General features: G+C 31.8%; 2 protein-coding genes across 2 annotated transcripts in view; one reads left to right on the top strand and one right to left on the bottom strand.

Moving 5' to 3' along the window:
* The window catches only part of LOC126768448 (nuclear migration protein nudC), a 31634-nt gene extending 27680 nt beyond the window's left edge, over positions 1-3954 (bottom strand). Inside the window, exons 1-4 of the mRNA XM_050486507.1 lie at positions 3737-3954; positions 3447-3524; positions 3069-3288; positions 298-458 (exon numbers count right to left, since the gene is read on the bottom strand). Of these exons, the coding sequence (XP_050342464.1) occupies positions 298-458; positions 3069-3288; positions 3447-3524; positions 3737-3811 (534 nt within the window). The 5' untranslated portion in view covers positions 3812-3954. The remainder of the gene's footprint in view (positions 1-297; positions 459-3068; positions 3289-3446; positions 3525-3736) is intronic.
* Positions 3955-5951: 1997 nt separating this feature from the next.
* LOC126768443 (modifier of mdg4-like) lies at positions 5952-10091 on the top strand. Its single transcript, XM_050486503.1, has 6 exons — positions 5952-6115; positions 6200-6405; positions 6515-6691; positions 6953-7285; positions 7855-7999; positions 8333-10091. Exons 2-6 carry the CDS (start codon positions 6226-6228, stop codon positions 8896-8898), a joined length of 1401 nt encoding a protein of 466 aa, XP_050342460.1. The 5' UTR covers positions 5952-6115; positions 6200-6225; the 3' UTR covers positions 8899-10091.
* Positions 10092-15813: the final 5722 nt, after the last annotated feature.

Raw genomic sequence — 15813 nt, 5'->3', positions numbered from 1 at the left:
CTAATATTTTTACTAAATCAAAATATTTTATTCAACATTGTAGCATTACACTTGCTCATTTATAGTCCAACTAGAAACTATCACCAATTCGGAAAAGAAAAACCTAGCTCTGAGAAGAACCGGCGAAAGAAAACCAGCGGGTTTTTTATTTTTTTATATCATGTTTCGTTTCGTTGACATACTCATTCTCTGAAGCTGGTATTGAATTTTGCAAATATATCTCATCTCTACAAGATATGAATGCATAGATTACATGAATATTTTGGATCAGTTTACTTAAATAAAATAAGTGCTTACCTCAACTTCTTCCAAAGTTTGGGTCCATCTATAATGTTCGAGGTCACAGCCGTTGCCAGAGTTCGGCTTTAGTTTGCCTTTTTCCTTAGGATCATCGTCCTCAGCTGCATCTGCTATTTCAGTGTCACTAGCGGCAACATCACCACTGCCATTTTCATTTTCTAAAACAAATAATTTAAGCAATCAATTAACATCTAATCTTTGAATATAGTCTGTTAAGAGTTTGTTTTAAGATCTCAATAAAAATAGGATTTGAAACAGAATAAGAAGAAATTACTTGAAACTTTTTATCCTTCTATTATGCCAAACACTTCTAGTGTTTTTCTTATTACTCAGATTATATTTTAAATTGTGATACATTTTGGTATAACATTCTTTATTATTAACATTTTGTTTGATTGTCCAAATAAATAATTTTATGGTAATAACTTATTTCTTTATGATGAATATTATATTCATATATTCTAAAACACCTTTTAAGTCAATAATACAATATATAAAGTACAGAAATAATTTATATTAATCATCATGATATGATTTAGTGCATTGACATGATAAGCCCTCAGTTGAAATGATTCTCTGACAAACATAAATATTTTATTTGTCAGCGAGGTAGTGTTGCATATGCAAAAGTCATTGTAAGCTAGCTGATGTAGACATATAGATGGTTGATCTTATATGGCTAATAAGCTAACCGACCGTCAGCTGCCCAGGTAGTGATAGGTTTAGCTGTGGGAGGTTGCAAAAATTGTAAAAAAAAGAGAAATTAATAATAGCACATCGGCAAAAACTTATTTCAGTAAAAAATTTGGTTGGGAGGTAATGTTGCAGATACAAATGATTACATGCTTGTTTACCACAATGAGATTTTACAAACCAGTAGTAATTAACAGTCTTTTTTAGATAAGATTTTATGAATCGTCATAATCATTATGGCAATATAGTAATATATCCAATTATCCAAAATATTTATTTTGCCTATATACACTGGCCGCCAAAAAAATCGACCCACCCGTATTTTTTTACTTACAAAGTTGTTATCTTAACAATGCGACGACCTAGGTGGATTGTTTTACTTATGGGACATACATTTAACATTTTATTACCCACTTGATATTGATTTGGAGGAGTTGTAAGTGTTATTGAGGATATTTGGAATATTTTTAAAGTATTCATAAGAAAACGTTACTTTGTGCACAAAGTGCATGGTTAGTTTATTTCCAGTTCTTAACGCGAAGTCATCTCGGTTCGATGTTTATTATTAAGTGTATGAAACTTTGTTAAAACAATAATTTTAATAAGTTTAAACATAAAAAATGGATACTACTGGAGCAGAAGCTGCTCAAGTCGTAGCTCTTATTCATGAGGAGTTAAGTCAGCGAAATGTGGCTAGAACACTAAAATTAAGTCGTTCAGCGGTGCGAAGAGTGTACAAACGCTACTTGGAGACTGGGGAGTATCGCCGGAGACCAGGATCTGGCAGGGGGCGTGTCACGAACCCGACCGATGACCGTTTTATTGGTTTGACGTCTTTAAGAAACCGACATCTTTCGGCTGTTGACATTCAAGGTAGACTCCGAGAAAGTTGTGGAGTGTCTGTGAGTGAAAATACTGTAAGAAGAAGACTTCGAGAGCAAAACTTAACCCCTCACAAGCCAGCAACAAGACCAAAACTCACAGCATCCCATCGACAAGCAAGACTACAATTTGCTAGGCAGCACGTCGATTGGACACTGGACCAATGGGAGACAGTATTGTTCAGTGATGAAAGCCGAATGTCTCTAGTAGGCTCTGATGGACGACGTAACGTCATGCGAAGGCCAGGAGAACGCTACTCTCAGTGTTGCATTCGAGAAACAGTCCGATTTGGTGGAGGCTCTACAATGTTTTGGAGAGGTATTTCTTTGACGGGACGCACAGAGCTGGTTTTTTCCGTAATCGTGCTGTTAATGCTGAAACTTACATAAGGGACATTCTGGAGCCTCATGTGATGCCTTACGCTGGATATATTGGGGATAATTTCCAACTTATGCACGACAACGCACGACCTCACGTCGCTAGAATTGTTAAAGACTATCTCAGGGAAGTCGAAATTCCAGTTATGCGGTGGCCAGCCAATAGTCCGGACTTAAACCCGATAGAGCACCTCTGGGACCAGCTAAAACGTACGGTTCGAGCACGAAATCCAATTCCAGAAACCCTGAATCAACTGGAAGCTGCCCTAACTGAAGAATGGCAACGGACCCCACAGGAAGACATTAAAAAGCTAATCAGGTCACTTAATAGGCGTATGCAGGCAGTGATTAGGTCAAGAGGAGGAAACACTCCCTATTAAAGTAAGATTTAGGCACCCAAATTTAAAAACAAACGGCATAATCGTTTTGTACACAAAAAAATAAAATTGCGTAAAATTTTGTGTTTTCGTGTTTTGTCACATATTTACCTAAAAACCTATTTTTTGCGCACTATTTCTGTTTTTGTACAATCCTACAATTGCATTTTTTCATTATCAATCTTAAAAATATAAATATGTGGTAGTTTAAAACCATACGATAGCTTTTTTACAAAAAATGTAGGTGGGTCGATTTTTTTGGAGGCCAGGTATTTGATTGGCATATTAATAAGAAAAAAAGATAACTAATGTAATACTTAATTGACAATTTTGTTACATAAGAGTGACGGCATGAAGATTCATTAAATAAAATTTAAAAATCCAGGGAAAGAAGAATACTGACACCAGTGCAAAGTTAAGGTAATAAGAAAATACATACTATTCTTTTTATCTTTATCAATATCCTCTTGTAACTCAACGGCTTCTTCTTCTGTAAGTTCCTTCACAGTAGCCGGTTCAAAGTCTCGTGCTAGACGTTCTTGTTCTTTTTTCTGCTGAATATCCTTAAGCCTTCTGTCAGCTTCTTCTTTTTCTTTCTTTATTTTATCGGCTTCCTCTTGAGCTTTCTTGGCATGTTTATAAAACGTGTCTTTTACTATCTGAAAATATTTTAGTATTATGTGTATATATTATGAAAAAAATCAAGTCTTTCGTCTAGTTTTCCGATATTTCAACATAATGTTTTTGTTTTATATCAAACACAGTGGAATTTATAAAGGTATTACTTTTAAAATATGTATAAAAAAGAATGATATACCTTTTCCCATTCTCCATCTTTACCTCCGGTAAAGAAATCAGTTTTTCTTGCTAAGAAACTAACTATTGTTCCCAGTAGCTGAAAGTAAAATGCAGTTAATTATATTAATATAGATATTTAAAAAAGTATATGTGTTTTCGTATTTTAACCACACAAGCAGAAAACAAAGGCATTTATTTAATGCTGCCGTTTATTCAATTCCATATTGAATCAATACAAAACAGCAATATTTTTCATGGAGATTTTTTTTATTTAGGCCAAACAGAATTATAAATAAAGATACAACTTACATCTTTAACACCACCTTCATGTTGTTGTGCCATTGCAAGAAGCATGGAATCAAACTTTTCAGGATCGCTACTCATTTTTATATTAAGTCTTTTCTATAAACGACAAACAGTATTACTTATGCAACTTTATTGATATTTTATATATCCAATATTAAATCGCAATTCATGCGCACGTTTCTGTCAATACACAATAGTCCACCAAACACCAACAAAACGAAGGTACCGGCACAGTATAATAATTGCCATTAGTAATAAAATACAATATCATAATAAATAAGATATGATTATAATTATTGTCGTATTAATCCTAAAATTATCTAGTTTAAAATACATATTTTTTAAAATGTTAATGCGGGAAAGTATATTAGTAGAGATAACATTGATAAAACAAGGCATACATTTTTTGTAATTATTAGAGCCAAAATAGTAATATTTTGATTATTAGATGTGGTGGTGTTTGCTACTCAAGTAGCGAAACGAACTTGACAGTTGGTGCATTAATTATTGTTCAATTTTTGCTTATTTTTATCTTAGAAAACGATTCTAATCCAGTGAGGAGACCGAGAAATAAACCTTATATCATATCGAAGGTGGTGCATTGCCGTATCATTTCATGTTAAAGCGATAGCAAGAATAAAATTGCCGGCGTGTGTTTTCACGCGTAAGTACGACGGTTTTGTTCCTAAATATAGTTTCTAAGTGATGTTTATTTGTGCCATAGCATGACGGAACCTTAAACTGCATTAAAATCCTGAAGATAATAGGATTTTCCAGTTTCTATCATCCATAACATATAATTATTTATCATGTTAGTGCTGCCAGCGTCAGCTAAAAAAATGTCCCGATTTTCGATAAAAAATATCGAGTCGTTGACAATGTAAACAAATAAATACGGAGTCCAATAATAACCTAAAGTGCTTCGTTTTATATAAATATGTTATTTTAATTTATTCGTTCTCCTATTTATAATTTCGTAACGATAACATTATTTAACATTCTTCATAAATTTACAATATTATTAGATTCTGAGTCAAGAGGTTAACATAGAAATATATGGGGCAACCATTCTTTATTGATAATTTAATTGAGTGTGTTAGATTTCAACATCTGAGGAGAATGCTAATCCAGTACCATATAAAGATGCTGAAGTACTATTGATAACGGAAACAAAAAAAAACAAAGCAACGGTTTTTGGGTGTAGTTGGAAAACAAAAAAATATTTTAATTAAAAAAATGTATAATAAATTTTTTTTTCAGCCTTTTGCCGTCCACTGCTGGACGAAAGCCATAGAACGCCAACCATCCCGATCTTGGGCAGTCCGAATCCATCCCGAACCTGCCACCTTTTTTAAATCGTCGGTCCATCTTGTCATAGGGCGTCCTACACTACGTTTGCCTAAGCGTGGTCTCCACTCTAGCACGTTTCGGCTCCATCGGTCATCAATGCGCTTGGAGACATGACCAGCCCACTTCCACTTCAGCGAGCTAATTCTACGCGCGATGTCGGTGACTTTAGTTCTCTGGCGAATGTCCTCATTTCGGATTCTATCTGCCAGAGAAACCCCAAACATCGCGCGTTCCATTGCTCGCTGAGCGACCTTAAATTTGTGGACCAGTCCTACGGTAAGTGTCCACGTTTCGGCACCGTAAATCATTACACGTAGGACGCACTGATTGAAGACCCTGGTCTTAAGCGACTGTGGGATCGACGATTCAAAAATATGACGTAACCTCCCGAATGCCGTCCAGCCCAAACGTATTCTTCTTTTAGCCTCCTTCTCAAAGTTGTGCCGGCCAAGTTGAATAGTTTAGCCCAGGTAGATATATTCCTGCACAACTTAAAGAAAAGAGCCATTTACGACCACTGGTCTTGGGGATACATGTCATAATCAATTAACATTATTTATAAGTAAAATTTAATAATCTCATTTTGTTTTAATTAAATCCTGAAAATTATTTGTCTCCCAAAACAGGGAATGCAGTTACTATGGCAACATTATACGCAACATTGAGAAGCTGTCTCTGTCTCAATCGCGGTTTCACGGCCCATTAGTCTATTTGTTTCTTTGTCTACAATTTCAGCAAACTAAAATGATAAATTATATAAACACTTGGACGAAACTAGTAAATCGTCTATGATCTCTAACTTATGGTTGACTTAACGAGTATCCGATTATTTGTAAAAGTGCATGCTTGTAAACTGCATTTTAAAAACATTAATTTGTCTATGGCTCAAAAAGTGAAAGAAGACTGTGTCATTGGAGGTCATGCACTTTATTTTTATTCTTGTAAAATTGTCTCTATAAAGTTATTGCTATTACAAAAATTGAAATAAATAAATTAAAAGATTCTACATTTTATAAAGTGATGTGTGAATTGGTGTGTAAAAGTTATATATTTTTTTTTTGGTTTTGTTTGCCTACAATTGATAGTAAAAGCATCGAATGTATTTTTGTTTTTCAGATTTATCTAACGAACACAATATAGTTATGGCAGACCAGTTTTGCTTACGGTGGAATAACTTCCAGACCAATATAGTTAGTGCATTGGATTCACTAAAGTGCTCTGAAGATCTGGTCGATGTTACGTTAACTTGTGAAGGCAGAAACATCAAGGCCCATAAAGTTATACTGTCAGCATGCAGCCCGTACTTTAGGAATGTGTTCAAGGTGAATGACTTGGGACATTATAACCTTCACGTTTATAACACTAGTGCTGCCTGAAGGATATATTGAAGTTATTATTAGTTAAACATACTAATTTTGTTATTATTTACAGGAGAATCCATGTCAACATCCTGTTATAATTTTAAAAGATGTGTCAGCTGATGATATCCTCAGCTTGTTGTCATATATGTACCAAGGAGAAGTTTTTATAGAAGAAAGTAAGTTGTCATCATTTCTGCATACAGCAGCTTTGCTACAAGTAAAAGGCTTGACAGGAGTGACACAACAGGCAAGTGAAAAATTATATAAAACTATGTATAGTAATATGTACATACATACATTTAGATTGTCTCATAACATACATATAGCTAGCAAGTATTTATCAGTATAGTTACAGTTGTATCTCTTTGGTCTTAAGTAACTAAGTAGCAATCTTTCTTCATCATATTTTATTTTAAAATTGTATATTGTTTAAGGCATAAGTTTTATAAGATTGATTAAAATTAAATATAGAACCTTTTATAAACACAAGATTTTTCTTTTTTTATAGAGTGACAGTTTCTTTTCCACAAGTACAACAAACAAATTGTATACTCAGCTAACAATTTCTGCAAAGCCACAATTACAGGTAGCTCATAAAGAAACTAAAATCCCTGCACTAAAGAAAAGAAGAAGTAGTACATCTGACAAACCAAATGATGTTTCTTTTGGGGATGGAAACAAAAAGATTAGAGTTCAAGAAACAAGTGATGTGTATAGCAAAAATAATGGTACCCAAACTACAAAAGTTGACAATTTGTTTGCACCAGAGAATAATATTGACAAGAAAAATGAGGGAAAAAATGAACCTTTTATGACAACTAATGGAAAAAATGCAAACCAGGTAAGTTTTTATTCATTTATTTATATAGTTTTATATATATATATATATATATATATATATATATATATATATATATTACACTTAGGATATTTACCTAACAAATATTGACAGAAGTTATGAAATCTTAAATGCTTTTGTTTTTGCGGACAAAACATAGCAATACAATTATATTTTACAATATGATAAGTATATTCAAAATAATGTCAAAAAATAAATCTATTTATGAAGAGAGAATTATAATTTAATTATATTAAAAGATTTCTAGTCAGGTACGATTTAGACACTGCTGTATATGGTGGCATGTATTCATTAATCTAGGGAATAGAAATATTTAATATTTTGATTTAGTGCTTTTACTGATGTAAGTCAATCCATTGGCTTAAATAACAATGTCGGTCTGACATAAAATATTTAAAAATATATGTTTTTTGTGTTATTATATTATATCCACCAACCAACAATAATTGATCTTATTAAAATATATTTTATGTTTACATACAAACTAAGGATTTTTATTCCATATATATGTTCTATGCTTTATCTAAAATATTCATTCTATTTTATTTTAGGTACAAGATGACATTCCAGTTACTATAAAAACAGAATGGGATGAGGAAAATGTCTCACCTATTGCCACACAAACAATTAATTCTGAGAATGACGATAGTCTTCCTGATTATGAAAACAGTATGCTTGCCAGATCTTTAATCTCAGGTAAAATTTTAAAATTATTAATCTAAACCATATAGAAATTTTATCATCAAATTCTACTAGTCATATTATTATTACCTTCTCTTCAACAAGGGAGAGGATACCTCAGCACAGCAGAGGGACATTTACAGGCTGTTACTATTTCGTAACAGCCTGTGAATGTCCCACTGTTGGGCTAAGGCCTCCTCTCCCTTTTTGAGGAGAAGGTTTGGAGCTTATTCCACCACGCTGCTCCAGTACGGGTTGGTGGAATACACATGTGGCAGAATTTCAGTGAAATTAGACACATTATTACTTACTATTTATGTATAATAATTTATTATGTTTGTATTTAAGGAATCAACCCTTCAAAAAGTGACATATGTGCCAGTCCAACCTTAAAAAAAGTGCCAAATGTATCAGATATACAAAATATTATTCGACCAAAAGAATCAACCATTGATTCAGCTAATTTTTCTACCATAAAAAGTCCTGTCAAAATGTCAGCTAATGAAGATTCACTAGTGAAGGCCGAGAAACCATCACCAAAATCAGAATTAGAGTATGAGCCCGAGGTGTTGTTATCAGAACATAATGATGGAACTGATTCAGAAACATACTCTCAAGAACAGTCTCACGCATTATTGTTACTGGCTGGAATGTCGACTGTTACTGGATTAACAGGTGGTGCTTCAACTTCTCAAACCATGACTTCTCATCAGCAATCGAATCATGCAGCTATCTGTGGGGACTGTCCACATTGTGGAATGAAATATTCCAACCAATCTGCTCTTAAGTATCATGTAAGGTTAATGCACTCGGATTTAACAAATAGGCTCTGTTGCTATCTATGTCCGAGATCATTCACAATGAGGGAAACTTTCAAGGAACACATGTGGACCAGTCATGGTCAGCGAAATTAATCTCATCAAATAATGTGCCTTAGATTTAATTGAACGAAAATTTGTGCCTTGAATAATATTTTTATATAAAATTTATAAACACCGAACTATTAGAAACAACTAAATTATTGTGAAGAAATACTATTGTATTTTGAGTGAGCCTTATGATATTAGAATTAATATATTTAAACTTATAAAACAGAAACTATTTTAAATTAAAGAATATTATGCTTGCTGATTGCAAGGGAAACTAGATCTCTCCAAAATAGATATTATATATAAATAATAAAGGTGCAGACATAGTGGAGTTGTTGTTAAGAATTACTCTTAATGGTGCTCCAGAATTTACTAAAAGTTTTTATTATTGTATAGGTGATGTAAGTTATTTTAAGATGTAACTATATTGATGTTAATGGAGTAAAAAAGTCACGGAATAGAAAATTTGCAATCTGTTACAAAAATATTTAAAATTTTTGTAAGTGATTTATTCTACGACGTTTTTATGAGATTCCATAAATAACGAATATAAAATCGCAGTATTAAAATAACAATGCAGATATGTAATAAGGTATTAAAAAAATTGTATTTTATAAAAAAAAATCAGATTTAATAAAGCTATCTACAATGGTCAAAATGTTTATAGGTCTTACATATTTTTATCACCAACAGTATTTTTCGTAGACAATAAATTATGAAGATTCAGTATACACATTAGTTAAGTGTGATAAATGAATCAAATATTTTATAGTTATATTTTGATCTTTTTTGGTAATTTGTGCCAAAACTATGTAATGTTAAGTTTCTATACTATACAGATAACATATTTATTTAGTTACCAACTTTCCTGTAATTTTATAATTTACATAATATATGTAAAACATCAGTTACGTAATGTTATTATCAATTACTTTATAGATGCGTATAATTATTTATACCTTGTTGATTGTTACCGAGTTAAATTTTATTTTGTGAGTTGTAATATGTAAAATTATGTTAGTGTGAGAGATGCCATTAGTTAAATGTATGTAAGTGTGTTAAAAAAATATATCTTTTAAGATTTTATTGATTGAAAGGAATGCTTTCAGGCTTCAATGAAATTGTATGTATTTACTGATTAGTTAAATATATATGTGTTGTATATGTATATTGTTAAACATTTTATTCGAAAATTTTACAAGATTTATATTTTAATTATGTTAAAAATAAAAAATGCTTTTCAACATTTATTTGATTTATATAATTCCTTAATTTATTTTACGAAAAGTTATATAATTATTAATTATTTACAATATCTTTTAAGTGAATAGATATATAAATGTTATAACTTATTGATTTTATTATTTAAAGTACAGAAAAATCAGAAAGAAGCACTCTATTCGGCACTTTTAACATATAATTTTCATGTGATAGGTTAAACATCACCAAACAAACATACACAATAGAACCTTAAGTCGAACATCAAGTGCTATAAAGCCAAAATTAAAACAAAACTTTATGAACAAAAAAATATTTACTTCAATATAATAATAATTAAGTAAAAAACAAAAAATTAAATTGAAAATTTTCTTTTCAATTTTGTTTGAATTTACAGAATATGTTTCCTATTTTAAAATTTTGATCTATAGATTCATAATCATATCATAATGCTATTCACTTTTATATGCTAATGTCAAAATTCAGTTGTGTATTTTGTCATTTTTGTTACAGATAACAAATCTTGACTAAACTTTTTTTTCTTATTTTTTTTCAATTAGAGCAACAACTTTTATTTTAAAGTTAAGTTTAACCTATAATTGGTATATATTTTGTAACACTTTTTTTATATACGTAATAAGAAAATGTATTACATAGTATATATAACGTTGGCTTCCTACTATATTAACAAATAAATCAAGGGAGAAACCAAAAAAATCGAGTTATTTTTAGAGTTCGACTTATGAAGGATTTCGACTTAGGCGGATTTTGATTCGACTTGTAGAGATTAAGATTCATTCTAATTTTGAGTTAAAAATCAAGTTACAGAGATAACAAAATGTTTATATTTATTATAAATCAAGATTATTTCAAAACATCCTTAGTCTTGAAGTTACTGAAATCGAGTTTTAAAGGTTGTAAAATAAATCATTGCTATGTTCGAAATACAGAAGTCCACTTTATTCTTTCGAGTTATAAAGGGAAAATATGTAACAAAATAGGACTCACTGATTACTTCGACTAACAGAGAGTTGAGATTTCGAGTAATGTTCCCTACACATGAAGGGTAGAGGGAACTTTTTTAGAGTTTTAGTGGTTTTCGATTTATCGAGGTTCGACTTAAAGAAGTTCTACCGTACAATAAAAGATAATGGAATGCCATCAAGTCTTGGGTAAGTAACTCCTCCATGTAAGCACCTCCTAACGGTAACGGTTCCTACATAGGTTTTTACATAGCCCTACCACCTAGGTAGGGCTTTGTGCAAGCCAGCCTGAGAGGGTACCACCTACTTACCAGATGTATGGTAGGTGAGCCAATTTTAACTACAGGCACAAGGGACATAATATTTTCGTTCCCAAGGATGGTGGCGCATTGGAGATGTAAGGAATGGTTAGTATTACTTACATCGCCAATGTCTATGAGCGGGCCATTTGGCCGTCCGCCTACATACCTATAACAAAAAACATAATGGTGCTTTTTTTAGCCTCAAATTATGAAATGAATTCAAAAAATGAATGAAACAAATTCTTTTCAAATATATAATTGTTTATAAAAATGTGATTAATCACTAATCGCTTAAGTAATAATATAGTTGCATAACATTCCCAATTAGGTACCTGCAATGTAGTAGTAACTACCAAGTAGGCATTCGGTAAGCTTAAGTGGCCTACTAAGTGGTTTTAAGACCTTATGTGTCCTTTGATCTAGTCATTGTAGAGTATGGCTGTTCAAGTATAGATTTACATAACGTACCTACATACTAAACATCTTCGATTCGATCGTTATTAAATTTTAATGGTGAAAATATGCAAATGGGTAAGAAGGATTTTAAGAAAAGTTACAAAATATTAAGGTTAAAAGGGGTTTTAAGAAATTCCATTCGTATTATTTTATTTATAATAAGTAGTAGGACTGGTGCCTAAATTGCCACCACATGATGGTTAGTGGTAAGTAGAAATATTAACTTTGTTTTGAAGCTATCTCCATATCTCCAAGGCTTTCTACAGGGTCTGGCACAGAAGTCTTCTCTCCAAGCTGCCGGTATATGGTCTGCCTGCTCAGCTTTGCACCTGGATTGCCAGCTTCTTACACAAGCGTAACCTTCGTGTTTTAGTTGATGGTTGCGCTTCACAATTCTATGTAGTGAATGCTGGGGTCACCCAGGGATCTGTGTTATCTCCGACACTCTTTCTTTTGCATATCAATGATATGCTTTCTCTTGGAAACCTACATTGTTATGCAGACAATAGAACAGTGCATGGTGGATACCACGGACGCGCAGTGGCTGGGCGAGCGAAAATTGAGGAGAGGTGGGAGGATCTTGTCATTGAGCTCGATAGGACGTTAGAACTTGGCGATGCCAAATGGGGCTCTGATAATCTTGTTGAGTTTAATGCCAAGAAAACACAGGTATAGCGCATACACGTCACAGCGAAAAAGTCAAGGAACTCCTAACCAGCTTACGTGTTCCCCTCCTCTTACAACCCGAGTTCCTTCAAACGAAGCATGAACAGGCATCTTGCGGGCCGGTAAGGCGGGGGCGGCTAGTGCAGAATATTCTGCCCGACTCTACAACCACTTACCATCAGATGGAGTAGTAATTTGCCATTCCGGCAAATATAAAAAAAGCTAGAAATGTGTAGATTCATTTATATAAGCAGTTTTAAGTAGAAATAACGTGAATTTATGGTTTTTGCCAACTCCATCCCTATATTGCTTAAATAGAAAATAAATAGTTTTAAGTTAGATTGAGTTTTCCTTTGTTTTTAAATATAGAGATTAGAATTAAAATAATTAAAAAATATATTTGCTGCCGTCCCGACTTTGATTTTTTTAAATTATATTTTAGTAAAGAACTAAATGAAAAAAATAATAATGTGTCGTGTTAGATGTCAAATGAAAGGATTCAATCAGCACATCATCATTTATTGATTGCTGCTTTGATTGCATTAACTCGATTATTGCTTATAATTTAAAAAGTCACGCCTCACATATTCTTTTAGGCTATAGACGTAAAGGATAGTTTCATTATTTATATAAAAATGTAATTTTTACATAAAACAGTAATCGATGAATGGATAAATGTAAAGACTTTGCCCACATCGTCAATTTATGAGATTTTTTTATTTTAAAAATTGAAATATGAAATTTTTAATGGCTAACATATCAGTCAAGTCTACTAAGACAAGACTAAAGATCCCTGAAAGATTTCTATATTTATTAAACCCTCCAGGAAATCTTATTACTCTTATATCAATTCGATAGCCAAGACCAAGGTGCTAGGTAGGAAGAGGTAAAGCGAGATTACGAAATAAGAAAATTAAGAGCGACTTTTTTAATCTCCAAATATTTTTCCGACCAGAGTTTTTGTTGCACACAATTTAGATAAGTCACAAAATCTTGCTTTTTTTTCTTTATTTAATTTAGAGACTTTTGTCCTACACAGCACAAAATCTTGCTAAGAGTTGGTAATCAGTACTGTGATAGATCTATAGTTATTATTCAAAATGCAACGGAATCAAGAAATTTAATTTATCTTATTATATTTCATATGGTCTAGAAATAGGCTATTAAGACACAATTACTCTGTACCACCACATAACTCATTGTATCGTACTATTTCGAAATTGAAAAAAATTAATAAAAATAGTAGCAACATCCCAACCTGTAGTTATTGTTTTTGCCAATATTCAATTTCATTTTGAAAAATAATAATTATTATTATTATCAACTTTGTTTTATCAATAAGGCCATAAAAACCACTGAATAAATTTGAGTAAGTACTACTGTAGTTAATAAAAGAAAAAGTCTGATTGTATGGTCTTTTATTGTAAATGACTGCCTACTTTTGTGGCGCAATTTATTTAAATGGTCGAAAACTCCTTCAATTGACTGTCTTTGAAATAAATGTAGCACTAAATTCCTTCTTGAATTATATTATATATAAGATACATTAGGATTATTTGAATGGTAAAAATTATAAAATATTGTTCTGTTTGAACTTTTTCGTTTGTTTTCCATGTTGGAACAAATGTAAACTATTAATGTTTACTGTATGTTTTAGCCGAGATGGCCTAGTGGTAAGAACGCTTGAATCTTAACCGATGATCGTGTGTTCAAATCCGGGCAAGCGCCACTGAATTTTCATGTGCTTAATTTGTGTTTATAATTCATCTCGTGCTTGACGGTGAAGGAAAACATCATGAGGATCATGCTCCAATGCGGGTTGCATTGGAGCATCATGGTGGTTTTACTTTAAAAATAACTGGAATAAGCTCCAAACCTTCTCCTCAAAAAGGGAGAGACCTTAGCCCAGTAGTGGGACATTAACAGGCAGGGTTACTGTACTGTACTGTATGTTTTAGTGCGAATGTGCCTTGACATTGGTGACAACTTTAAATTTTATTACTTTCAATGCTGAAAAACATATTTTTATAATTATACAGAAGGGGCTGCAATTTATTTTTTTATATGGGATTTTAACTGAACTTAACATATTTATAAAATATAACTAGCTAGTACGTCTTGATATCGTACGAGCAGAATAAAGATGTACAATGTACAATGTACATAAAACTTTTATAATTAAGGACAAATATACAAAGAAAAATTATAGTTTTTTAGTGCCAGGAATCTAAGGTAGATTAAGGTAGATACGCAGAACAACTCATCAAATTACAATCGGATCAATGGGACGCATAGAGGACAAACATACAAAGATTATTTTGTATGTATATATAATATTTAAATAAATTTACTTTGATTATTTTGATTCTTCTTAGCTTTAAGAGCCAATTTACATGTTATATATACCAAAATATCTTTTAAGATACATTTTTACCTATTAATATAACTAAAAAGTATGGGCAATATGCATACAACAATGAAACTCTCAAGCTTGTTGTATTGTTCAACATATCTCTCTACTCACTACATCTGTTCTTTATTAGTAAAAACTTTGCAAATTACTGGACGTAACACGTTTTCTCTAATACATAAACTAGCAAAACGGTGATTGTTATAATTATATGATATGATTATTTTTTTAAATAAAAATTCTGCTATATTAATGGATTGTTATTAGATTTCATAATTATTTTTGTTAATTCAGTACCTATAGAACATTTGAAAATAAAAAAACACAATGAAAAGGTAAGGCATTGTTGACAAAAGACGTCAACCAGAGTCGAAGTTTTAAACAAAATAAATATTATTTAATGGTGCTTTTGATTCGATGAAAACTCTTTTGTAATTAACTTGTGAGACTTTCACAGTCAGAAAGGGCATGGTAGAGCAATAGTGGTTTGGGTCGAAGTCGCTTGGCTGTGACATAACATATATCTACATTTATGTATTAGAGGATGAATATCACAGGTGTTTTCGTGCATAAGAATTCCACATTCCCCTGGGTCACTTGCTTGCGAGTCTCATATAGCTGTATTAATGATTGTAATAATATTTGTAAATAATCCACCAACCCATATTGGAGCATATCCATTAAACCTCAAAAGGAGAGGAGGCGTTAGTACAAAAGGGGGATACTTCCTACTGGCTTTAAATAAATAAATAAGTATAGTCTGCAAACAATACAATATTATAAAATAATTTAATATACATTTAGATTGTTCAATATTTAATGAAAGAGCATTTCAAAGTTTGATCGCCTGTATATTGAAACAATGTTCAATAAGATTTATTCTTCTATCCTTTCAGCTTTGATTTTTTATCTGAATATAAAATGT

This window comes from Nymphalis io, chromosome 5 (genome assembly GCF_905147045.1).
Source record: "Nymphalis io chromosome 5, ilAglIoxx1.1, whole genome shotgun sequence".
NCBI classification, from domain to species: Eukaryota; Metazoa; Arthropoda; class Insecta; order Lepidoptera; family Nymphalidae; genus Nymphalis; species Nymphalis io.
This window is presented reverse-complemented; position numbering and strand designations above follow the sequence as displayed.